Genomic DNA, 25,298 nt, shown 5'->3' on the forward strand with positions numbered 1-25,298 from the left:
GCCCGTCAAAGGGCAGGGACTGTCTCTCTCTGTTATCGATTTGTACATTCCAAGCGCTTAGTACAGTGCTCTGCACATAGTAAGCGCTCAATAAATACTATTGAATGAATGAATCGGAAACGACTTGATGGCACTTTATAATAACTGAGGCACAGTGAAGTGACTTGCTCAGGGTAACACAGCAGACAAGTGGTGGATCTGGGATTGGAACCCATGACCTTCTGACTGCCAGGCCCGTGCTCTAGCCACTCCGCCATTCTGGTGGTGACTTGCTCCGAGCCAGTGGACGATCTCTTGCCCTGTGAGTCCACCCAAAGGCACCCACCGTTTCCTTGTCTGCAGGTTTAGAACATAATCTCTGAGACGGCAGCACCAGGAGTCTCTGTGGCCTCGCCCATTTCATTAGCCATCGTAAGCTCACTGTGGGCAGGGAACGTCTCCAACAACTCTGTTACATTGTAGTCTCCCAAGGGCTCAATACAGTGCTCTGCATACAGTAAGCACTCAAATACGATTGATTTGACTGACTCTCAGGGTGGCTCAAGCAAATGCTGATGTAGTTTTTAGGTGCTTAGGAATATCCACTAGAAAGAGAGATTTCAGGCCCTGCCCTTGGAGTTTACAATCAAGTGGTCATTCTGGGACAGAGGTGGATTCCTGAGATTTGGTCTTTGGGTAGTTCATCTTTTTTTTCTTAGCAGAAAGTCCTAACCTGAAGGAAAATCCAACAGGAGCAGGAGATCGGACAGATTTAGAAGCCCAGGAGGCTGCTCTAGTCCTGGCTGGAGGTGGTTCCCCAACCTTTCTTTTCGTTCAGAGGATAATGATAGTGCTATTTAAGTGGCTACAATGTGTCATGTACTGTACTAAACATTGGTTACCATGCTGGTCCTGCCAGAATGCACTAGCTCCACCGAGAGATGGGCATGGCGCTTGATTCCCAGTGCTTAGCACTGCTCCACGTGAAGTGCTTGAATATTATTACTATTTATCCCACTCCCCGGCAAGAGCGGCCTGAGCCGCAAATGTTACGTTGCTTTGTTCTTCTCCGTGGTTTAGATTCTAGCCAGAATCCCTTTGAACCACGAAAGGCATCCTTAACCACATGCTCCTAGGAATCCAATGTGTGGTTCATCTGGACTTTAAGTTCTCTGTGGGCAGGGAATGTCTACCAACCCCTTTTCATTATTGTATGCTTCCACCTGTTTAGTATAACGCTCTGCAAACAGTAAGCGCTCAGTAAATACAACTGATTCATTCAATGGTATTTGAGTGCTTACTATGTGCAGAGCGCCATGCTAAGCGCTTGGGAGAGTACAGTATAATAGACACATTCCCTGCCCACAATGAGCTTCCAGTCTAGAGGGGGAGCCCGACATCAATATAAATAAATAATTGTTTGCAACCGGGCATAGGAATCATCAGTTGAGCTCTCTGATTCAGGGATTGGTGTCAAAACTTGGGCATGGTGCTCAGTCTCTCTGAGGGAACTGGAGTCCTCTGTAGAGCTGGCCTTCCATTTCTATTCAGCACCCAGAGCCAAAGAGAACTCCACGGTGATACGGTTGTTGGAAGCCTCCCTTTTTAGGAGAGTGAAGGAAAACTGTAGGCGAGGTCCGATCCTTTCGAGTGCATTGTGTCTGACATCACACCCCATGATCCAAAAAGGGATCTGGCTTGTCGGTGGAAGTCTCTGAACCACTCTTTCAGTACCTTTTATGTGCTGGCTATGTTGTACTTTCCCAAGCTCTTAGTACAGTAAGTGCTCAATAAATACGATTGAATGAATGAATGAACCTTGAACTGTAGGTGAGAATGAATGGCACCTCAGGTAGTAATAATGATAATGTTGGTATTTGTTAAGCGCTTACTATGTGCCGAGCACTGTTCTAAGCACTGGGGGAGATAATCAGATTGTCCCACGTGAGGCTCACAGTCTTCATCCCCATTTTACAGATGAGGTCACGGAGGCACAGAGAGGTTAAGTGACTTGCCCACAGTCACACAGCTGACACGTGGCAGAGCCGGGATTCGAACCCATAACCTCTGACTCCCAAGCCCTTGCTCTTTCCACTGAGCCACGCTGCTTCTCTAGCCCACTCAGGGATGGACAATGAGGCTTAAGCTCGTGGGCAGGGAATGTGTCTGCTTGTTTATTGTTCTATTGTACTTTCCCAAGTGCTTAATACAAGGCTCTGCACACATTAAGCGCTCAGTAAATGATTGTATGAAGGATGTGGCGATTATGTAGAAGTATAAACCTGTATCTGGCAAACCCTAAATATACAAGTTTAGGAACTGAAGTCAGTCTCCCAGTGTATCAGTGCCTGTCTGGAAATAAATGGAGCAATTGTAGAAGCTTCTTGAGTTCTCTTGGGCCACTTTGCCCATTTAATGGTTTCTGGAGAATTCCCTAGAAGGCGACAATCTGACAACTTCTAAATATGACCCCTCCGGCCACTTTAGTATAAAGTGACCGGGGTTCTACAAAGGCCAACAGTTCTCAACCCTCCTTTCCACTGCTAAGGGCTTGTAGTCCTCTAAATTTGGCCTAGCTAGTTCAAAGCCGAAAGTTTATGGGGCAGTAACGGTCTCTCTGCTCTGACAGTTCTCCTGTCTCCCCACAGCTGTAACTCAGGCTGGATCAGAAAACTCATCTTTGGGCCCGAGTCTGAGCCGATGGCCCAGTAGAGGTACTTTCTCTGGTGACTTATCTTATTTTTACCATTTGGAATTAAACTGAAGACCTGGGGCCTCTGAATAACCAATCTTGCCTCTAAATAACCAATCTTCCTGGATGTGTGATCATACAGCTCATGTTGATACTTTCAATAGTATTTATTGAGCGCTTACTATGTTCAGGGCACTGTACTAAGCGCTTGGAATGTACAATTCGGCAACAGAGACAATCCCTGCCCATCGACGGGCTTACAGTCTAATCGGGGGAGACGGACAAAAACAAGACGACTTAATCACAATAAATAGAATCGGTTCAGATTCTAATCACCCATTCATCACACTCTTTCTATTCATTCATTCATTCAATAGTATTTATTGAGCGCTTACTATGTGCAGAGCACTGTACTAAGCGCTTGGAATGAACAAGTGGGCAACAGAGACAGTCCCTGCCGTTTGACGGGCTTACAGTCTAATCGGGGGAGACGGACAGACGAGAACGATGGCAATAAATAGAATAATACTTGCAAAGATGGAATGATCAAGGGAAAATCAACCTGGAAGAGACATTAATTCCATCTTAATCTGGCCAAAGTGGAACCTGAGCAACTAGACTCTGGAAAAAAAAAAATCTAGAAAACATGACAAAACTTCCTCTCTATGGAAGATGCTTACATAAGCTTAACCTAAGAGTTGAGGTTTGACTTTGGATGCTGTCCTCTTGCCCTATCATCAGGAGGAGTGTTCTTTTGTCTTAATAGCCTGGTAAAATTTCCAACTCTACATCTTTTTTTTTTTTCCTTTTTTATGGTATTAGTTAAGCACTTACTATGTGCCAAGCCCTGTTCTAAGCTCTGGGGAAGATACAAGCTAATCAGGTTGGACATAGTACATGTCCTAAATGGAGCTCTGTTGAAATCTCCATTTTCCAGATGAGGTAACTGAGGCGCAGAGAAGTAAAGGCACTTGCCTCAGGTCACACAACAGAATTCAGGTCCTTCTGACTCCCAGGTCCATGCTCTATCCACTACAATCATTAATTAGTTTTTAGTTTTTGACATTTTCCTCCACACTCAATCTTCTGGCCTAGTGGAAAAAGTACAGGCCTGGAAGTCATGTACCTGCTATATGACGTTGGTCAAGTCACTTAATTTCTCTGTGCCTCAGTTTCCCTCATTTGCAAACTGGGGATTCAGTGCCTTTTCTCCTTATTGGACTGTGAGGCCCATTATCTTGCATCTACCCTAGCCCTTAATATGGTTTGGTTCTTGGCACTTAAAAAAAACCCAGTTATTATTATTTCCTCCTTTGAAATTTGAAATTTTAATTTTGATTGTGTTTGGGGGGCATAAAAGCCACTTGTCCTTGGAACTGGCTATGAAGGAAGACAGAATCAGTCACTGGTATTTTATTGAGCACTTACTGCGTGCAGAGCACTGGACTTTTAATGCCTGGGAGAGAGAAATGCAGCAGAATATCTACATCTGGAGGCTTTTTAACAAGGAATTCATAATAATAATAATAATGATGGCATTTGTTAAGCACTAACTGTGCCGGGCACTATACTAAGCCCTAAGATGGCTACGAGAAAATCCGGTTGGACACGATCCCCATCCTGCATTGGGCTCACAGTCTTAATCCCCATTTTACAGAAGAGGTAACTGAGGCCCAGAGATGTTGAGTGACTTGCCCAAGGTCACACAGCAGATGAGTGATGGGCCCGGGCTTAGAACCCTGGTCCTTTTGACTCCCCGGCCCATGCTCTATGCACTATGCCATGCTGAATTCTCCAGTCTAGTTCAGTTCACCACAACTAGCTTTCAGACTGGAGGGGGAGACAGCAATATAAATGAATAAAATGTGTCCTAATAAAGAGAGAAATGTAAATTCTGACTTTCTGTGGGGAGGGAGGACCGGAGCGATTAGAATCCATTCTTTCAAAAGCCCAGATTAAACCAGAAGGCAAACCCAGTTTTGATTACCATACGTGATGCAGCCGAGAAGTGTGAAATATCCATCCGGACCATGCAACCTTCTAACCGGCTGAAAAGCCGAAGCACAAATGTCAGACCGATCAATTCAACCCTTCAGCGTACATACGACTCCCGGCTGCTTTGAGGAAGCATCACGTGGCTGACGGATTTCTTTCCTTTTGACCCGACTCAGAAACCCAAGAGCGGCTCGGAAAAATGAGCTGCGGAAAAGTATAATGTAAACCCTCGTGATAACACTTGAGGGGAATGAGCACTTTAGCCTGGAGGCCCCGGGAAAGGGGAGCACTGAATGCGGACTTGGTGTAGTCGAGCAGACCGTTAAGAACCTATCGCCCGCTTGACTGTTTGGAGATGAGCGCTATTTTGGGGTGACGGTTCAAGGGTAGGCATTTGACTTCTTGGCATCTGCTCTCTTTCTTTCTTTAACTTTTTTTTTTGGCACCTAAGTTTACCCCCACAAGGTGTAAGATCTAAGTGCGTGTTCTACCTTAATATGACCCTCTGATCATCATTGAAAATGCAGATGTTTCTGAATCATTTTCTTTCTCTAAGTCCCCCCCCCCCTCCAAATGAGCACTAGTGTTCAAGGTTACTCGGTGCAGTGCTACTTGAGCAGAAAATGTGAAAAACGAATGGCAATTATTTTTGAGATTTATGTGCATAATTGTCATTGTAGGTCAAGCCACATAGGGACCGACATGAATGTACTATTGTATTCTGACTGCCACATGCTAAAGTAGTGCATGGTGTATATAATGTATAGGCATTACCTAACTATTCAGGATTGCTTCCTTTGGGAAAAGAGGAGGAAAAATGAATTTTCTCTCTTCCCTCGCCCTCTTTTTCTCTCTTCCCTCGCCCTCTTTTTCTCTCTTCCCTCGCCCTCTTTTTCTCTCTTCCCTCGCCCTCTTTTTCTCTCTTCCCTCGCCCTCTTTTTCTCTCTTCCCTCGCCCTCTATTTCTCTCTTCCCTCGCCCTCTTTTCTCTCTTCCCTCGCCCTCTTTTCTCTCTTCCCTCGCCCTCTTTTTCTCTCTTCCCTCGCCCTCTTTTTCTCTCTTCCCTCGCCCTCTTTTTCTCTCTTCCCTCGCCCTCTTTTTCTCTCTTCCCTCGCCCTCTTTTTCTCTCTTCCCTCGCCCTCTATTTCTCTCTTCCCTCGCCCTCTATTTCTCTCTTCCCTCGCCCTCTATTTCTCTCTTCCCTCGCCCTCTTTTTCTCTCTTCCCTCGCCCTCTATTTCTCTCTTCCCTCGCCCTCTTTTTCTCTCTTCCCTCGCCCTCTATTTCTCTCTTCCCTCGCCCTCTATTTCTCTCTTCCCTCGCCCTCTATTTCTCTCTTCCCTCGCCCTCTATTTCTCTCTTCCCTCGCCCTCTATTTCTCTCTTCCCTCGCCCTCTATTTCTCTCTTCCCTCGCCCTCTATTTCTCTCTTCCCTCGCCCTCTTTTTCTCTCTTCCCTCGCCCTCTTTTTCTCTCTTCCCTCGCCCTCTTTTTCTCTCTTCCCTCGCCCTCTTTTTCTCTCTTCCCTCGCCCTCTTTTTCTCTCTTCCCTCGCCCTCTATTTCTCTCTTCCCTCGCCCTCTATTTCTCTCTTCCCTCGCCCTCTATTTCTCTCTTCCCTCGCCCTCTATTTCTCTCTCTCCCCCCTTCCCCTTCCACTCCCCCTTTCCCTCCTTCTTTCTCCCTCCCTCTCCCTCTTTCTCTCCCTCCCACCCCCAAATATAAAGGAATAACATTTCAGGTTCAACTTCTAAAGCAGCAGGTATTCTGTAAATATTTTTGCACTTTGCTCTGTTTAGCTTAAGACATGCTTTGCACATTGACCCTACCATCTTTTTACAGGGGCGTTGGGGGAAGGGAGAAGAAAATCACAGTGACTTGGTCCTTGGCACCTTTAGTAATTAATGGATGTGGAGACCAAAGTCCAGCTATGACAACTATGTATCTTAAGGAATATATATTTTCCAGCCATGTGTTTTTGGGGGAAAGGCATTCTGGAGAAAAGAAACCTCACTCCATGCTCTACCAAGACTTTTCATGGTTTTTTTTGTTGTTTTTTTTTAATTGGTATTAGCACTTATTGTGTGTCAGGCACTGTAATCATGTTGGACACAATTAGACTGTAAGCCTGTCAATGGGCAGGGATTGTCTCTATCTGTTACCGAATTGTACATTCCAAGTGTAGGGGAGTTAGGGGAAGGGAGAAGAAAATCACAGTGACTTGGTCCTTGGCACAAGGGTACAACTGATAATAACAAAGGAAGATTGAAAGCAAATAAAGTGAACTAAAATGCCGATGGAAGGTCTGAATCAGGTGTGGTCCAGTGGATCTAGCACAGGTCTGGAATTCGGAGGAACCCAATCCCAGCTCAGTCACTTGACTGCTGTGTGGCCCTGGATAAATTACTTGGGGGGACACTTATGGATAAGAGGCAGAATGATGATGAAGCTCCAGCCAAGGAAACCTGAGAGGGAGCGGTCAGAAAGAGGAAAAGACTTGACTGAGAGGAGACTTCAGTGATGGGTGTGGTCTCAGAGTGGAAGAAGTGAAAACTAGACGGCAGAGAGCTGAAAAATTGAAGGCATTCCATGTATGTGGTCCAGCTGAAGGAACTATGCTTTACACACAGTAAGCAGTCAGTCAAGACCGTTCCTCAAAAAATGGGAGGAGAAAAGGGGACAAAGTTAGAGGGTGCTGTGCAGATCAAGAGAAGACCTTTTACTGAGAGAAGCAGCACACTTTAGTGGAAAAAGCACGGGCTTGGGAGTCAGAGGACAGGGGTTCTAATCCCAGTTCCTCCACTTGTTGCCATGTGACCTTGGATAGGCCACTTAACTTCTCTGTGACTCAGCTACCTCATCTGTAAAATGGGAATGAAGATTGTGAGCCCCACGTGGGACAACCTGATTACCTTGTATCTGCCCTAGTGCTTAGAACAGGGCTTGGCACATAGTAAGTGCTTAACAAATGCCATAATTATTCTTATTGTTACTGTGGGGGGGGAGAGGGTTGAGTGAGTTAGGAAAGGAGGAAGGAGCCAATGGAAAGAGGTGGAAGGAAGAAGGGAAGAAATCTGGGAAATCTGTAGGGCAAGTAAAAGGGATAGATTTGAGAGCTGACGGGAAACCTCGAGTCAGGAGTGAGGGGAATGTGGAAGTAGGAAGCTGGGGAGAATGACCTTCAGGGAAGTTTGCTCTCGTTGGTCCAGGAATCAGAAGCCGGTATGGTTGTTGGGAGTTGGAAGTGGTGGGAGACCCCGGAGGGTCTGGGAGGGAATTAGAGGTTTTGAATAATTGGGGTGACACTCTGAGGAAGTGGTTCACTTTCATCTCTGAAAGTTTGCATGGCCGAGTGGATAGAGCTTGAGTCTGGGAGACGGGGGATCTGGGTTCTAATGTTTGTATCGCCACCTTCCGTCTGTGTGACCTTGGGCAAGTCACTTGATCCAACCTTATTTCCTCATCTGGAAAATAGAGATTCAATTTCTCTCCTCCCTCCCTCTTAAACTGTGAGTTCCGTGTGGAACAGGGGCTGTGTCCCATCTGTTTATAAAACCTCAGTGCTCTGTGCTGTGGTTTGCAAATAGTAAGCATTTAACTGATATCTTAGGTATTTTCTCGTTGCTTGAGTCGGTTTAACTTAGCATCTTTCTGTAACACTTTTTCTCCTCTATCAGTGGAATTGATCTTAATTTTGGGATGCAGTTTGGGGGTGGGAAGGGTGGAACGACTAGGAGAAAATATTTCCCTTTGCAAAGCCAAATTGTCTAGCTTGTTCCTGAGTAACTGGCCATCTTATCTCTCCTCATCCTTCTGGCTTGAATACAGTGTCTTCCCATCCAAGAATGAAATCTGTAGCTCAATACCCTAAATTAAGTAAGGTTATCTTAATGTTGCTATGTTTGCCAACCCTTAGCTATGTCAAGCAATCACTTAGGCATTTGCAAATGCAGAAAAGGAGTAATAATAGGGAAGAGATGCTTATCGTGCATATTTAGTCCTTTTTGTATTTACAAAATCTGATAACCCACAAGATAATCTTAAACCTCAAAAGGTCGAGACTTGGTATGTAAAGTAGTTGAGGAGGGACACCCCCTAACTATGAAAGAGGACGAAAATGGGTAACTGACAAACTTCCTTTATCACATACCTAAAACAAGACTGCAAAAACTCCCAAGGCCAATCAGGGAGTGAGCTTAGCTCAAGTATTTGTTTGTTTTGATGCCAGACTCATCTCTGTTTTAGGCAGGACTGCATCTTGAGCATTTCCATAACTTCTCTGGACCAGATCACTCAGTTCTTGATTACCATTGTCCTTTATGCCCGTTTGTACAGGCTCCCTAAAAGTACATGACTATTTGGGAGATCCTTCAGGCAACGAACATTTTCCTCTCTTTTCCTTCTGCCCACTAAGTGGATTGAAGCAATCTTCTTCGTGTTCCTCTATTCTTCTTTGGATTTAATGGTGCAAAGACAGGTGAAAATGGAATGGCTTTCCTACTTAATTATCATCATGCATGCTGACCAAATCCTTCCAGACTCCAAAGGGGTCAGAATCGATCGTGTTGAATCACGCTGACCTTTGTGGTGTTAGAGCTTTTAGGCCTTTATTTTTTTTTAATAGTATTTGTTAAGCGATTACCATGCGCCAGGCACCTTACTAAGCGCTGGGGTAAATACAAGCTAATCAGGTGGGACACAGTCCTCGCCTTACGTCTTAAACCCCATTTTACAGATCTAAAGTCACACAGCAGAGTGGCCGAGCTGGGTTTAGAACCCAGGTCCTCTGACTCCCAGATCCATAGCGTGGCTCAGTGGAACGAGCACAGGCTTGGGAGCCAGAGGTCATGGGTTCGAATGCCGGCTCTGCCACTTGTCAGCTGTGTGACTGTGGGCAGGTCACTTCACTTCTCTGGGCCTCACTTCCCTCATCTGTAAAATGGGGATATGTGGGACAACCTGATTACCCTGTATCTACCCCAGCGCTTAGAACAGTGCTCTGCACATAGTAAGCACTTAATAAATACCAACATTATTATTATTACCCTTTCCACCAGATTACACTGATTAGCGTGTCCTCCGCTTCTTGGTGGAGGAAGGAAGGAGTGAAACATTCACTATCTGGAGAGAACTTTTGGGTGATGGTTTGTGGATGTTAGAGACCTGCAGGGGAAGAGGCTTGAGCCTATCGCTGTTCTGGAGCTGTGATGTTTGTAGGCAGAGGAGAGTACATTCCTAAAGGGAATCTGAGCGGTTCAGGGGAGGAAAGTGTTGGCTCAAGTGTCGTGCATAACTTCGATATTGCAGTTTCTCTGGCAACTCCTCCTGTTCCCTACGGGAGACTTTGAAGACAGTGGTAAAGACTGTTTTCCTGTCCTCTTGGCCCCCACCGCTCTCCTTGGATGTAATATTTTACATGCTCTAATGTAACACTTCAGCTGAATCGGGAACAAAATACCAAGAGACAATGAAAAACATATTGTAAAAAGGACGAAATACTAGCCACCTAGCAAAGATGATTATTCCACTTTATTAATGCTTCCAATTCTCATCACATTAATAAGAATAAAGATGATGTTTAAGCACTTACTCTGTGCCAAGCACTGTTCTAAGCGCTGGGGAAGATACAAGGTCATCGGGTTGTCCCACATGGGGCTCACAGTCTCAATCCCCATTTTACGGATGAGGTAACTGAAGCACAGAGAGGTTGTGACTTGCCCAATGTCACACAGTAGACAAGTGGTGGAGCCAGGATTAGAACTCAAGCCCACGCTTTTTTGTCATGCTGCTTCTCATTCCTCTCCAGAAACTTAGTTGGACCCTTTTTGAAGGGCAAGCTAGTTATCAATCAAGCAATGGTATTTATTGATATCTTTTAAGTTGACAGTTAACTCAGGTCTATGTAATATATTCTAGGTAATAATTACTTCTGTTAATCTGTGTCACTAATGAGGGTGGTTTTTTTTCTACCTAGCTTCAACTTCAGGAAGCTGAAGGTCTTTGATAAAATGGTGGCAGGGAAATCCCTCCAAGAAGCCCCCTAGTATCTGATATTAAAATGGAAGAAGCTACGGAAATTATTCCTGGTCCTAAAAATGACACTTTTATAGTCAATTCTAGTGGAGTAAATTTAGTATTATGTTGCCTCTTAGAGTCAGCATCTTGACAGTCTGAGAAGCAGTGTGGTCCAGTGGAAAGAACACAAGTCTGGGAGTCGGTAGATCTGGGTTCTGATCCTTAATCCTCCACCTTGGCTGTGCCTCAATTTTCTCATTTGTCAGATGAGGATTAAATATTTCTCACTACTTAAACTGTAAATCCCACATGGGACAGGGACTGTTTCCACGCTGAAGATCTTGTATCTCAGCACTTAGAACAGTGCTTGATAGATGGTAAGTGCTCAAATATCATAATGATGATAGCCCAAAAGATATCCTCTGTCTGTGCCAGAAAATTATTCGCACCCTAGAGAGTCAGTTTGGCTTTGGCAGTGGCTGTAACCATGAAGAATTCTTTCCACTGCCATTGCTACAAGGAAGAACCAAAAACAGAACCTTTAGGAGATAATAATAATGTTGGCATTTGTTAAGCGCTTACTGTGTGCCAAGCACTGTTCTAAGCCCTGGGGTAGATATAAGGTAATCAGGTTGTCCCAAGTGGGGCTCACTGTCTTACTCCCCATTTTACGGATGAGGTAACTGAGGCACAGAGAAGTCAAGTGACTTGTCCAAAGTCACACAGCTGATCGGTGGCAGAGCGGGGATTAGAACCCACGACCTCTGACTCCCAAGCCCGGACTCTTTCCACTATGCCCCGCTGCTTCTCGTGTGATGTAGCTGAGTGACTAGATTCGTGTTCTCTTGTCTATTTGTGCCCAGGCTCTACGTAAGCCTCTCTGGTCTGTAAACTCACTGTAGGCAGGGATCATGCCTACCTGCCATATTATTCTCTCCGAAGCGCTTAGACTAGCACCTTGCATAACATCAGTGCCTACCTCTGATTGGATTGAATATTGAATCTCATTTCTTTTGATTCCACCGCTTGACTTTTTATGTCACCTCCTAAAAGGTAATCTCCATAGGCGCAGGGTGTATGAGTCTGGAGTGCCTAAGTGTTAAGTACAGTACATCACATTAAGTAGATGCTCAATAAATAGTATTTTCTATTACTGCTCCTTCCTCAGTTGATCTGAGAGAAATCGGTTTGGAGGACACTCCCTAAATGGCTACAAGGGAGCCTCACTCTACAGTCCTTGGGACTGCCCATTGACAAAACCACCTGCCAGGCAAGAGGCTAGTGACAGGACTTTCAACTGGCTGGGGAGACTCAGGAGTCAGGTATCTCCAGAACTAGAATGGCAAGGGAGATCAAGCAATCCAGTGGCATTTATTGAGCACTGTTCTGAGCACTGGGGAGAGTACAACAGAGGAAGAAGTCTTGATTCCTGCCCTCAAGCAGTTTAGTAGGGGAAAGACAGTGAGTTAATAATAATGTTGGTATTTAAGTGCTTACTATGTGCAGAGCACGGTTCTAAGCGCTGGGGTAGACATAGGGGAATCAGGTTGTCTCACGTGGGGCTCATAGTCTTAATCCCCATTTTACAGATGAGGTAACTGAGGCACAGAGAAGTGAAGTGACTTGCCCACAGTCACACAGCTGACAAGTGGCAGAGCTGGGATTCAAACTCATGACCCCTGACTCCAAAGCCCGTGCTCTTTCCACTGAGACACGCTGCAGATAAAAGGAAGAAGTGGATATGAAAGTGAATTTTAAGTTCGTCTAGGGCAGAAATCCTGTGTTTCTGCTTGGGACTCTCCCAAGCCCTTAGTCTAATGTTTGGCTTTCAGGTGCTCAAATTTATTAATATTATCATTATTATTACTATTGCATGTGTTAAGCATCTTATTTTTATTACACAAAGAAATTATAAAGTAAAGTACTGGGATAGGTACAAGTTAATCAGATTGGACACAGTCGCTGTCCCACATAGGGCTTACAGTCTAAGTAGGAGGGAAAACAGGCATTACATTCCCAGTTCTCAGCCGAGAAAACACACAGAAAGGCTAAGTGATTTGCCCAGGGTCACCCAGCAGGCAAGTGGCAGAGCAGGGATTAGAACCCAGCTCCTCTGACTCCCAGGCCCATGCTCTTTCCACTAGGCCACGCTGCTTACCCTATACTGATGAGCTCCACCTTAGGCTTTTTGGGTGGCAAGAATAAGTGCTTTTCTGCTTTTGTACTTTCCCAAATGCTTGGTACAATGAGTTATGCTCAATAAATCCATAGCCACTACTAAAACCGAAGGGTGTAATTGTCCCACCCATGCAGGGTCTTCTGGTCACCATAATCCTAGGTGGAAAATCACTAACTCATGGACTGAATACGCAATCTTTTGCACCTATAATTACTGCCATCTGCTACTATTTAACAGAGAGGAGGGGTTTGGAACTTATTTGTGCCTTCTTGGTATTTCTTGACTATAGAAAAGTTTTCCAGATCATGGGAACTAGAGAAATGAGGTGTAGAAACCTATGATGCTGTCTTGAGGGGCGATATTAAACGCTCAGTCTCAACATTTTTTTTTTCCTCTTCCCCTCTACCCCAAACCAGTCTCCTAAGAGCTCACTTGGTCCCAGACTTGGCTCCAACCACATTGTTCATATAGAAAGAGGTAAATTTTAGAAGTTCTGCATTAAGCTTTGTGACCTATCTTAATACTTAGTTAAAACTCACACTTTCCAGCTCCTCTGGAAGTAAACCAACATATTCTGCTTGCAGTAGAAAACGTGAAAGTCCAATGAGTTTTAGAAAACATTGGAATATCAGTAGGAGGTGAAGGAGCCTTAAAAAGTTCCTTGAAGAGATGACTGATCTCCATCCCGCTGTAAGATGCCCTGAAATTCAGCTAAATTGAGAGGGGCATCATTATTTGGGACTCTTCTGGACCGTAAGCTTCTTGAAGGCAGAGATCATATCTTGATTCTATTTAGTCTTGATTCTATTTAGTTGCCATTGTTTTTACAAGATGTTCTTCCCCTCGACTCTATTTATCGCCATCGTTCTCGTCTGCCCGTCTCCCCCGATTAGACCGTGAGCCCGTCGAACGGCAGGGACCGTCTCTATCTGTTGCCGACTTGTTCATCCCAAGCGCTTAGTACAGTGCTCTGCACATAGTAAGCGCTCAATAAATACTATTGAATGAATGAATCTACGAACTTTAGCATATCGTACTCTCCCAAGCACTAGCGGATAGAGCGTGGACCTGGGAATCGGAAGGTCATGGGTTCTAATCCTGATGCCACTTGGCTGCTGTGTGACCTTGGGCAAGTCACTTATCTGTGCCTCAGTTACCTCACCTGTAAAATGGGGATTGAAACTATGAACTCTACATGGGTTCAGCCCCATTTGCTTGTATCCACCCCAACGTTTAGTACAGTGCCTAGTAAACACTTAACAGAATTATTAATACACTTCTCTGCCTGCAGTAAGCTTTCAATAAGTACTATTGATTGAAATGGCACGTATGCAGACTACAACGAACATGTATTAAATGTTCATACTTTGAAACACTTCTTTGGTAGGAATTCTCTTTCACCTGGAAATCTGAGTTAATGCATACGACTGAATGAATGGAGCACTTACTGTGAGCGGAGCTCTGTACGAGGCCCTTGGAAAGTACAGTTCAGCGATAAAGAGAGACAATCCCTGCCCACAACGATTTTATAGTTTACAAGAGGGGAGACGGAAATCAAAACAAGTAAATATTCAATAGTATTTATTGAGCGCTTACTATGTGCAGAGCACTGTACTAAGCGCTTGGAATGAACAAGTCGGCAACAGATAGAGACGGTCCCTGCCGTTTGACGGGCTAGACGTTAATGTAAATAAATAGAATTATAGACATGTACATGTATACACAAATGCTGTGGATTGGGGGGTAGGGCAAAGGGAGAGAGTCGAGGTGATGGGGGGGCGGAGCTGAGAAAAAGGGGGGATTAGTCTGGGAAGGCCTCTTGGGGGGCTATGAAGCGGGCGGGGGGGAGTTCTGCTGTTTGCTGTGTTTATAGATGATTTTTGTGTCCTTCATTCAGAGAAGACAACCCTGGTGAAGTGTGTGTGTGTGTGTGTGTGTGTCTAAAAAGGACAACAGCTGGGGGATGTCTACAGACCTAATACTAATGATAGTGCTTGTTAAGTGCGTACTATGTGCCAAGCATTCTTCTAAACGCTAGGGTAGAATCAAGTTAATCAGGTCAGACACAATCCCCATCCCGCACATGGCTCCCGGGCTAACCTGGTCACACAGGGAACACAAAAGTTGTCCCTTGTGTAGCTGTGCTTCGCGTTTGCAGCACCTGGGACTGTTTGCCTCCTTGACTCTCTTTATGTGAAGCTTTCGCTCAGAGAGTCATTTCCTCACAGGTCCGTTGGCCACAGTTTTCAGCTGCGATGCTGAATTTTCTGAAGCTTTGCTTTTACCACATCCTTAAAATGCTTACTCGGCTCTTGTTAATGGTGTTTATTGAGCACTTACCGTGGGCAGACCACTGTATTATGTTGTTACGGTATTTGTTGAGCACTTACTGTGAGTGGGGAACAGTACTAGGCGCTGGTGTGGATATAAGCAAATCGAGTTGGACGCAGTCCCTGGCGCCTGTTGGGGCACACAATCGTGGAAGGAGCCCGGTCTTGGGAGTCAGAGGTCATGGGTTCGAATCCCGGCTCTGCCACATGTCAGCTATGTGACCTTGGACAAATCACTTCACTTCTCTGTGCCTCGGTTATCTCGTCTGTAAAATGGGGATTAACTGTGAGCCCCATGTGGGGCAACCCGATTACCCTGTATCTACCCCAGCGCTTAGAACAGTGCTCTGCACAAAGTAAGCGCTTAACAAATACCAGCGTTATTATTTCAGTCCCCATTTTACAGATGAGGTAACTGCGGCACAGAGAAGTGAAGTGACTTGCCTAAGGTCACACAACAGACGAGTGGCAGAGCCAGGGTTAGAACCCACTTCCTGACTCCCAGCCCCATGTTCTTTCCATTAGGCCACGCTCCCCATGGCTTTCTCTTTCTCAATTTCGGCTCTGTTACTGTGTTACCGATCTTTAAAATATGCCTGCTTGGCATTCAGAATTCATCTCATTTCACTAGTTGCAGAGTTCACAGTTGTGGTCTCTGCCCTTGGTGCTTAGTCCAATTCTTCTTGACCTCAGGTTCACAGGTCACTGTCTTGATTAACTTGTGTTTTCAGTAATGTCATGAGATGGGAATTCTTCCCAGCCATCTCTGCTAGAACACTGTGTTGAAAGGTTTGCTGCCTGAACCAAATACAGAAAACCACAGGATATGCAAACCATAAGCAATAACCAAATCCATAAGCAATAGAGGCTTTCCAGAATGAAATCGACTAGCATGCTTTATTTATGCAATACAGAAGTGGAGTAGACAGGGCTTACTAGGTGGTTTTGTGCCTAGCTCTCTGAACAACCTTTTCTTCTCCACTCCACACATTCCCCTGCATCTTAATGAAAAGAGGAGACTGAGACAACCATATTGAACCCCACTGCCTTCCCTATACGTTGAAAGCCTTGACAATCACTGCGCTTACATTTGGTTTTTTTCTCTTTTTTAATTTTTCATTCTTGTTGTACTTTTGCTGTCTGGTTTTGATCTAGCTCCCGTCGCGTATTCACAAATCGTCCCCTTGTTTCTCTTATTAATCAATGGTGTTTACTGAGCATGTATTATGTACAGAGCACTGTACTAAACACTTGGGAGAGTACAATACATAGACATGTTCCCTGCCCACAGTGAGCTCACAATCTGGGGGAGCTAGGGGAGAAGACAGACATATTTTGAACACTAGGTGTGTGCAGAGCAGAGTGCAACAGGGTTGGTAGACCTGTTCTCGGCCCACAAGAAGTTTACAGCCTAGAGGAGGAGACGGACATTAATATAAATGTTACACATGTGTACCTAAGTACTGAGGGTGGGTGAATTCTAAACTCTTGGCGACTGAGAATGTCTCTCCTGTGGTAGTCACCAACCATCTAGTACAGTGCTCAGATCACAGGCACTTAAATACTAGTGTCAGGAATAGGATGAAAACTGAGGTGAAAGAAGCAGCAGCTGGTATCTAGCAAGCTATTTTCAATGGTAAGGTCTGTGTAGTAGCACTAAAGTAGAAAATAAAATCCTGTAGCAAAATAAACTCTTTCTAATCCAGATTTTATCCTGAACTCTAATTTTAAGTCTCTGCTAAGCACTGGGATAAGTACAAGATAATCAGGTCAGCATCTAAGGGGGAGGGAGGACAGGTATCGAATCCCCCTTTTTCTAGATGAGGAAACTGAAGCCCAGAGAAGATGCGACTGGCCCAAGGTTACGCAGCAGGCAAGTGGCCCAGCCAAGATTAGTATCCAGGTCCCCTGATTCCCAAGCCCATGTTCTTTCCACCAGACCAAGCTGCTTCTCTCTGAAGATGTTTTTTACCCCTAGGACTGATCCGTCCTTATCTTTTTAAACATGGAAGAGAGATTGAGATCTCCTTACTAGCGTGAGGGGATAGCACCAACTTGTATTTGGGGAAAGTTGGCCATGAAAGGATTTGTTCATTCTCTGTCTTCTGTATGAGAGCAGGAAGGAGAGGCTGAAAGTAAGAGGAAAGGAGGATTAGGCTATCCTGAACCTCTGAATGGGAACAGAGTTGATACAATAGAACCGTGTTTCAAGAGTAAAGTTTTAAAGTACTCCACTGAGTGCACACTTGAGCTTAATTTAAGGCAAAAAAAAAAATCGCATCTCCAAGTCATTGGTAGTGCTTCAAACACTGCATGCTGATATGGTCTGTCGCTCTAAACTGAGTAGGACAGTATCTTTTAATCTTGTCTCTTGCTGTCAAGTCATCTCCGGCACATAGCGACACCATGGACACATCTCTCCCAGAATGCCCCAACTCCACCTGCAATCGTTCTATAGTGAATCCACAGAGTTTTCTTGGTAAAAATTATCATTGCCTCCTTCCATGCAGTAAACTTGAGTATCCACCCTTGACTCTCTCCCATGTCACTGCTGCCCAGCACAGGTGGGTTTTGACTTGTAGTAGATTGCCTTCCACTAGCTGGCCACTGCCCAAGCTAGGAATGGAACGGATATGCTTCCGCTTGACTCTCGCTCCCATAGTCGAGACTGGTAAAGTACTGGAAACTCTCCAGGTACGACCCTGAGAGGGGTGTCTTTTAATCACCTAATGGCAATTATTGACTGTAGAGAACTGCACGAAGCACTTGAGAAGCAAAATGTCACATCCCTTCCTTTCAGAGCACCTTCAAGCGAATGGAGAAGACCAGGCAGACGTGAGTTATTTACATGTAGTTGGAGGAGGAGGGAGAAGAATATGTAACAGATGAATAATAGAAAAGTTTGGGAAGCAGTGAGGCCTAGTGGATAGAGCATGGCCCTGGGAATCAGAAGGACCTGGGTTAAATCCAGGCTCCACAACAAGTCTGGGTGACTTTGGGAAAGTCACTTCATTTCTCTGGGCCTCATCTGTAAAATGGTGATTAAGACTGTGAGTCCCATGTGGGACACGGATTCTTTCTAACTTGTTTAGCTTGCATCTACCCCAGTGCCTGGCACATGGTAAGCACTTAAATACCATAAAAATGGAAGTGGAGAACTGGTATAAAGAATTGGGTTAATGCCACCTATTTGGCTGATGCTGCTTGAGGTTTGAGGGAACTTATTGGGGAAGTTTCTCTGGAAGAGATGGAAATACAGGAGGACCTTTTCAAGGTGGGAAGGCTGTCGCTAGATGAATCTGAAGGAGAAGGTAGTTTCGGGTAAGAAGTAGGTCAGTCGAATTTACTGCAGGCTTTGTATGCTGAGCACCGTAGTAAGCGGTTGGAAGAGTACAATACCACAATAAGCAAACACATTCCCTGCCCACAACGAGCTTACAAAGGGTCAGAGGCAGGGAAAGTTGAGAGTCAAGAGGTAAGAAGATTATTTTGGTAGGAGGGAAGAGTGTCCGCGGGGAATAACGGCCACGGACAAGGGGGATCCCCAGCTCCATGAGATCTAAACTTGAGGCTCCTGCCTTTGGATATCCCTAACCAGAGTACATAGACTGAAGCGGGGCAAAGAACCTATGCTTACAACTGCTTAAAACGCAGAGCACTCTCCCTGGCATTTCATAGCTGCTACTTAGGTTTCTGTATCTGTCTGGGAAGTGTTTGGACATGGTTCTCTGCTCTCAAGTGCTGACGAACACCCTGCCGCTAATCTCTTACCTGAAGAATTTATTCTCAAACTGAGGCTCGGTGCCTTGGTACGAAAAATATTTCCCCGTCAAGCTGCCTGCTCAGCACTTGGACGAGTTAAGTCTCTTAGCATTAAACTGTGGGGTACAGAAGTCTTTCGAATTAAATGTGGTCTGTAATGTTAAGCTCTGCACATTCCTGAATGCTCAGCAACTCAGCAGGAGATGAGTCAAGTTGTAGTGGCCCCTCAGAAGCCTTTGACCTGACTCAGTGGTCTTAAATTGCATTTCATAGATCTTTAGAACCATGTCTCCTGAAGAAGTGTGTGTGTGAGTGTGTGTGTACATGAATGCAAGGTTGTCTCCTCTTAAACTAGTGTGGGTCGGATATACTAATCAGATCATATTCTCCCAAGCATTTAACAAAGTGCTCTGTACTCAGCAAATGGAATTGATATGTGTAGAAGAGGTGCTTGTAACTGATCATTTAAAAAAAAAAAAAAAATTGGCAAACATTTGAGGAGTGTAACTGTACCCCCCATAAGAAGCTAACTTGCTAATACTGTTTCCCTCAGCTTCACGAATATTGTGGACAACCATCTTGGAGTAACTTTTTTTTAAGATCGCACCCTTTCATTTTAATACTGTGATGCCATAAAGTTTACCCTACCTTACGCACCCCTCTCCCTCTGAAATATTCAGACTGACTCGAATAGTGATTAAAGCTAAATTTCAATGTAGCTTAGATCGTGGCAGATGTATTTTATGTTTACTTTGTATAATGGCAATTTAAATCCTGTTCTCCCTCAGACTTAGACTGTGAGTCCCACTTGGGGCAGGAACTATATTACCTGATAAGCTTGTAACTACCCCAGTGTTTAGAACAGTGCTTGACACACAGTAAGAGCTTAACAAATACAATAATTGGTCATATTTCTAATCTTATGGCTAAAATGTGCTTTGTGAAAGATCACAGTTTGAAAATTAAGGACTGCATTTATACATGTGCACATCTAATTTGAAATCTTTCAAATTTGGAATATATTTTACTGTTTTACTTGATCATGTAACTATGTCTCTATCATTTGTTTGTAATTTATATCATCATTCTTTGGTTTCTGAGGATTTGTTAATGCATTTTTACATCGGTTCCTAAGCGAAAAACTTCAACACTCATTTAGCATTCCATTTTCATGAAACAAAAGAACAGGGCTCTTGTTAAGCGCTTAGTACAGTGCTTTGTACACAGTAAGCAGTCAAAAAATATGATTGAATGAACTGGTGTATAGCAGGACCTCATCTTGAATTTGATTGAAGAAACTAGTGCTTCCTCCAGTATCGTGTTTTTGTTTTAGTTAAAATTATTTAAGCGCTTACTATGTGCCAGGCACTGTATCTAGCACTGGGGAAGATACAAGCTAGTCAAGATGGGCACAGTCCATGTCCCATATGGGGCTCACAGTCTTAATCTCCATTTTACATCTGAAGTAATTGAGGCACAGAGAAGTAAAGTGACTTGCCCACGGCACCCAACAGACAAGTGGCAGAGCCGGGATTAGAACCCAGATCATTCTGGCTTCCAGACCTGTGCTCTTTGCACAAAGCCATGCTGCTTCTCTAGCTCCTCTAGTTGAGGCATGATACAGAATTTTCTTTCTACAAAAAAGGCGTCCTCCTGGAATCAATCAGTGGTAGTTAAATGCTTCCTTTATGCAGAGCATTGTACTAAGTGCTTAGCGTACAGTAGATGGTAGACATTACCACTGCCTGCAGGGATGTTACAATCTAAAGAGGAATAACCCTGCAAATCATTCTCCCACCAAAAATCACTTTAGCTTTTCCACATGGAATCTGAATTACATACTGGTTCTCCCTTACATCGTAAGCTTCTTGAGGGCAGGAATCGTGTCTACCAACTGTTATGTTCTCCCAAGCAGTTCAGAGCTCCCCCCAAATAAAAAGCTCGTTAAATACCACTGATTTGGTTTTTCAGAGAAACCCAAATATAGCAGTGGCACCTTGTGACTTCACCAGTAATTAGCCAGTTCAAAACTAACAGGACTGGAACCCTGTTAATTTTTGTAATTTGACCATAGCAAATGGTAACAAGTACTCTCTTAACTTCTGGTATAACACTCTAAAGTGACACATCCAGTACCCCGTTAAGTCCCCAAAGAAAGGTGGTTTTTCTAGCTGTAGGAAGCTTTTGTTCTATATTGTAGCTAACAGAAATCCACTGTTCTTCTTAGTACTGAAGTTGTAGGGGAAAGGGAGAGATGGAATCTCTTCTACCCAGAGGCTATCAGAGTTTGGAAATAATAATAATGGTACTTGTTAGCACTTACTATGTGCTAAGCACTGTTCTAAGTGCTGGCGTAGATCCAAGTTAATCAGACTGGACACAGTCCCACATGGGGCTCCCAGTTTAAGTAGGAAGGAGTGGGATTTTATCGCCGTTTTCCAGATGAGGTAACTGAGAAGTAAAGTGACTTGCCCATGGCCACACAGCAGGCATGTGGCAAAGCTGGGATTGGAAACCAGGACCTCTGACTCCCAGGACCGTGTTCTTTCATTAATTCAGTGATATTTATTGAGCACTTACTCTGTGCAGAGCACTGTACTAAGCGCTTGGGAAGTACAGTTCGGTAACAAATAGAGACAGTCCCTGCCCATGACGGCCTCACAGTCTAGAAGAGGGAAGACAGATATCAAAAAAGTAAACAGGCATCAGAAGCATCATTATAAATAAAAAGAATTATATATATCATTAATAAAAAATAAAATTATAAATATGCAAATATATACACTAAGCCACGCTACTTCCCAGAAGGCATAACACTCCCAGGAGTGATCGAGTCTTTACCCATCAGTGTTCCAACAAGGACAGGAAAAAATAGTGGTGGCCATGAACAAGCCCATTAAATATAAATATATCACTGAACTGTCCAACTAAGTTTAAAAAAAAAAAAAAAATCAAATATTTTTTGTGTGAAATAAGATCTCTCCATAGTTCCCTCTGAAGTGGTTATTGTTGAAATGCTTTTACATCACTGTCTTTTTAAATACAACTACAGTGTAGAAATCTTGCTACACAAATGACTGAGTTTATTAATGGAAAAATTAAAAATTGGGCGTGCTTTCCCTCAGAGTTGAAACGTTAGGAAAATTGGCATACTCAAGTTATTTTATTGCTATCCCTCCAACCATTTTCCCATGAGGCTAAATGCTAAAACTGTGGGTCTGTATCTGTGAAAAGAATTGCAGGTAAAAGCAATGACTGGGAAGCGCGCAGCAGTAGGAGGCTTGGGGTACAGAACAATGAAGCGACACACTCTCTACCCATGAAGACTTAAACTCATGGTCGAGAGGAACATGAGTGTTTACAATTAGAGGGGTGAAAATAAATTTGAGCTGACATATATGAGGGTGTAAATGAATTCCTAAGTGCTAGAGTTGACAAGAGAGACAAAACAGCTCAGGTGCTGGAAAACTCATCAAGGGAAGCTGGTTGGAGGCAGTGGGATTTTTTTTAAAGAGAAACAGCATGGGACAATGGCTAGCACATGGATCTGGGATTCAAAAGGAACTGGGTTCTCATCCCAGTTCTGCCACTTGTCTGCTGAATGACCTTGAGCAAATTACTTCCCATCTTTGTGCCTCAGTTACTTCATTTGTAAAATGAAGATTGATTGAGAGCCCCATGTGGGACATGGACTATATCCAGCCTGACTAATTTATAAGTACCTCAGTGCTTAGGGTAGTGCCTGGCACATAGTAAGCACTTATCAAGTATTGCCTAGTGGATAGAGCACAGCTGTGGGAGTCAGAAGAACCTGAGTTCTAATTCTTCTCTACCACCGAACTGCTCTGTGACCTTGGTCAAGTCATTTAACTTCTCTGTGCCTTCGTTACCTCATCTGGAAGATGCGGATTGACTGTGAGCCCCATGTGGGGAAGGGATCGATTGTGTCCAATCTGATTAGTTTTTGCCTACCCTAGGGCTTACAAGAGTATTCGACACCTAGTAAGCCCTTAACAAATATTGTCAGCATCATTGAGAAAAAAAATGGTGGGAGCAGTTTGGGGAGAAAGAAATTGATTTGGGGGATGTTGTGCAGGAAAAACTTGCTATCTCTCTTGCCTTTGACCTTTTTCTACTTGCTATATAGCTCAGATTGTATACCCTCTTGAGGGAGTGTTGTAGAGGTATAGGACGTCTGAGATTTAACACAGATAAGATTTGTTCTCTTATGTGCTTTCTTTTGCCGGGACTTCAGACCTTTAAAAAATGATAACTAAAAGATGGCTTTAAAGATGTGAACTTGGGGGTTTAGTTGTGTTTCCATCTGCCCTCACCGTGCCTTTTTAATGATCTCTGCTTACAGGTCACCTTAGAGCATGTACATTTGAATCTCATAGCTTGGGAGTTCCCCAAAGTCAGTAAGCTTCTCTAGAAGTGAGGCCAATCGCCTGTTTTGATCCATCATGTCTGCCGAAGTGGAAACCAACTCGAACGGTCAATCTGATCAACAGCAGACTGCCCCGAAGGTGCCGTCCAAGAAGGAGAAAAAGAAAGGTAGGAAGAAACCTCCTTCTTGGGGGCTGGCTCTTGTCCCTTAAAGTTAGCTAAGCATAAGCATGAGGGCAGGAGACCTATTCATAGCACATTCACTCTTATTTTTTGATCACTTACTGTGAACAAAGCCCTGTTGGTGTTTCCAGGAGATCGTTGTGAGCAAGTATTCGGTCTGTTGTATCGTACTCTCCCAAGAGCTTAGTACAGTAAGTACTCAATAAATGCAATTGAATGAATAAATGAATGAGTTGACATCTTCCCTCTATGAGACAAATATATTTATATTACTGTCTGTCTCCTCCCTTATACTGTAAACTTGTTGCGGGCAGGGACTCTGTCTACTATATTATACTCTCCCAAGTACTGCATGATCCACATCCAGTAAGTGCTCAGTAAATACGATTGACTGTTAAGGATAAAGCAGGCATTGTCCCGGACAAGGTGGGGCGAGAGTCCAAAGTTTCAACCTTGAAGCTAGGGAAGGACTAGCCAATCAAAATGGAAAACGGGACCACGCTCATAATATCCAGAACAAATGACTGCAATTTTTATTATTATTATATTTGGAAAGTGCTTACTCTGTGCCAGGCACTGTACTAAGTATTGGGATGGATACAAGCATATCAGGTTGGAGACGGTCCCTGTCCTATGTGGGGCTCACTTTCTCAATCCCCATTTTATAGGTGGGGTAACTGAAGCACAGTGAAATGACTTGCCCAAAGACACACAGCAGACAAGTGGCAAAGCCAGGATTAGAACCCATGACCTTCTGACTCCCAGGCCCGTGCTCTATCCACTATGCCATGCTGCTTCTCCAATTTGGCTATAGGACTGTGTCAGTAAAAGCTGTAGCTGACTTTGTAGTGGATCTTCAGATTGCGTATTATTATGCCTTTTACATAAATCCATCATGTGTTACTTGGATTTGCGAGCTCCTTGATGGCTGGAATTATGTCTACTTATTGTGTTCTTAATCTTATTAATGGAGCGCAGAACACTGTACTGACTTACTGAGGAGACTGATGCAGGACACACCAACTGGACAAGTAGCATCCTAGAGGAGTCTCTGTCTAAGCAGAGGATGTACAATAAAATCAGGATAGAGCGACAGGCCCAGTGTGAGACAGACCCATCAGCAGAATATTCTTGTGCTATCCTTCTCACACATGGCTATGACTGCATATGCTTCAAAGTGAAACATATTTATAAATGATTATTTTTCAGTGCCTTAAATATTTGTGGCAAGTCAATTTTCTTATTTTCTACCAAGTCCTAAGAATGTAAGCCATGTCATTTGTGAGTCAGACTAATTTTCAATCCAGCAGAGAATACCTATAGAGTGTAAGGTTGCTGTGGACAGGGAACATTTCAACCAACTCTGTTTATATTGTACTCTCCCAAGTGCTTAATAGAGTTTACTGTGCACAATAAGCACTCACATACCAGTAATCAAATTATTCTTTCTCCAACATGTCAGTAGGGTACTTTGAAGGATCTGTATACTGCCTACCCTCTTTGACATATTGATTGCTGGGTAGTCCTCAAGATAAATCTTTGATCCTTTTTCTTTAAAATATGAAAAGGCAAGTGAGGCAATAATATGAGTGAATAAAAGCATCCTCATACAGTTGTAGATGTTGACATTTGGAATCTTAAATTATGGATAATTTCTGTCTCAAATTCATTGTCCTAGCCCCTTTCTCAACTCCTGAGGAAATCTAGTAAATTTAGATAGCCATCTATCTTGACAGAGGAATGACTGAGTAGTTGTTGCAATAACGAATAGAAAACTAGAG

General features: G+C 43.9%; 1 protein-coding gene across 4 annotated transcripts in view; it reads left to right on the top strand.

Moving 5' to 3' along the window:
• DAB2 (DAB adaptor protein 2) overlaps positions 1–25,298 on the top strand; it is a 77,772-nt gene that overhangs the window by 16,876 nt on the left and 35,598 nt on the right. For all 4 annotated transcript variants that reach the window (XM_029060191.2, XM_029060192.2, XM_029060193.2 and 1 more), the window contains exon 2: positions 23,312–23,502. In XM_029060191.2, coding sequence (XP_028916024.1) covers positions 23,412–23,502 — 91 coding nt within the window. In that variant the 5' untranslated portion in view covers positions 23,312–23,411. The remainder of the gene's footprint in view (positions 1–23,311; positions 23,503–25,298) is intronic.

Source organism: Ornithorhynchus anatinus, chromosome 3 (assembly GCF_004115215.2).
Source record: "Ornithorhynchus anatinus isolate Pmale09 chromosome 3, mOrnAna1.pri.v4, whole genome shotgun sequence".
Lineage (NCBI taxonomy): Eukaryota > Metazoa > Chordata > Mammalia > Monotremata > Ornithorhynchidae > Ornithorhynchus > Ornithorhynchus anatinus.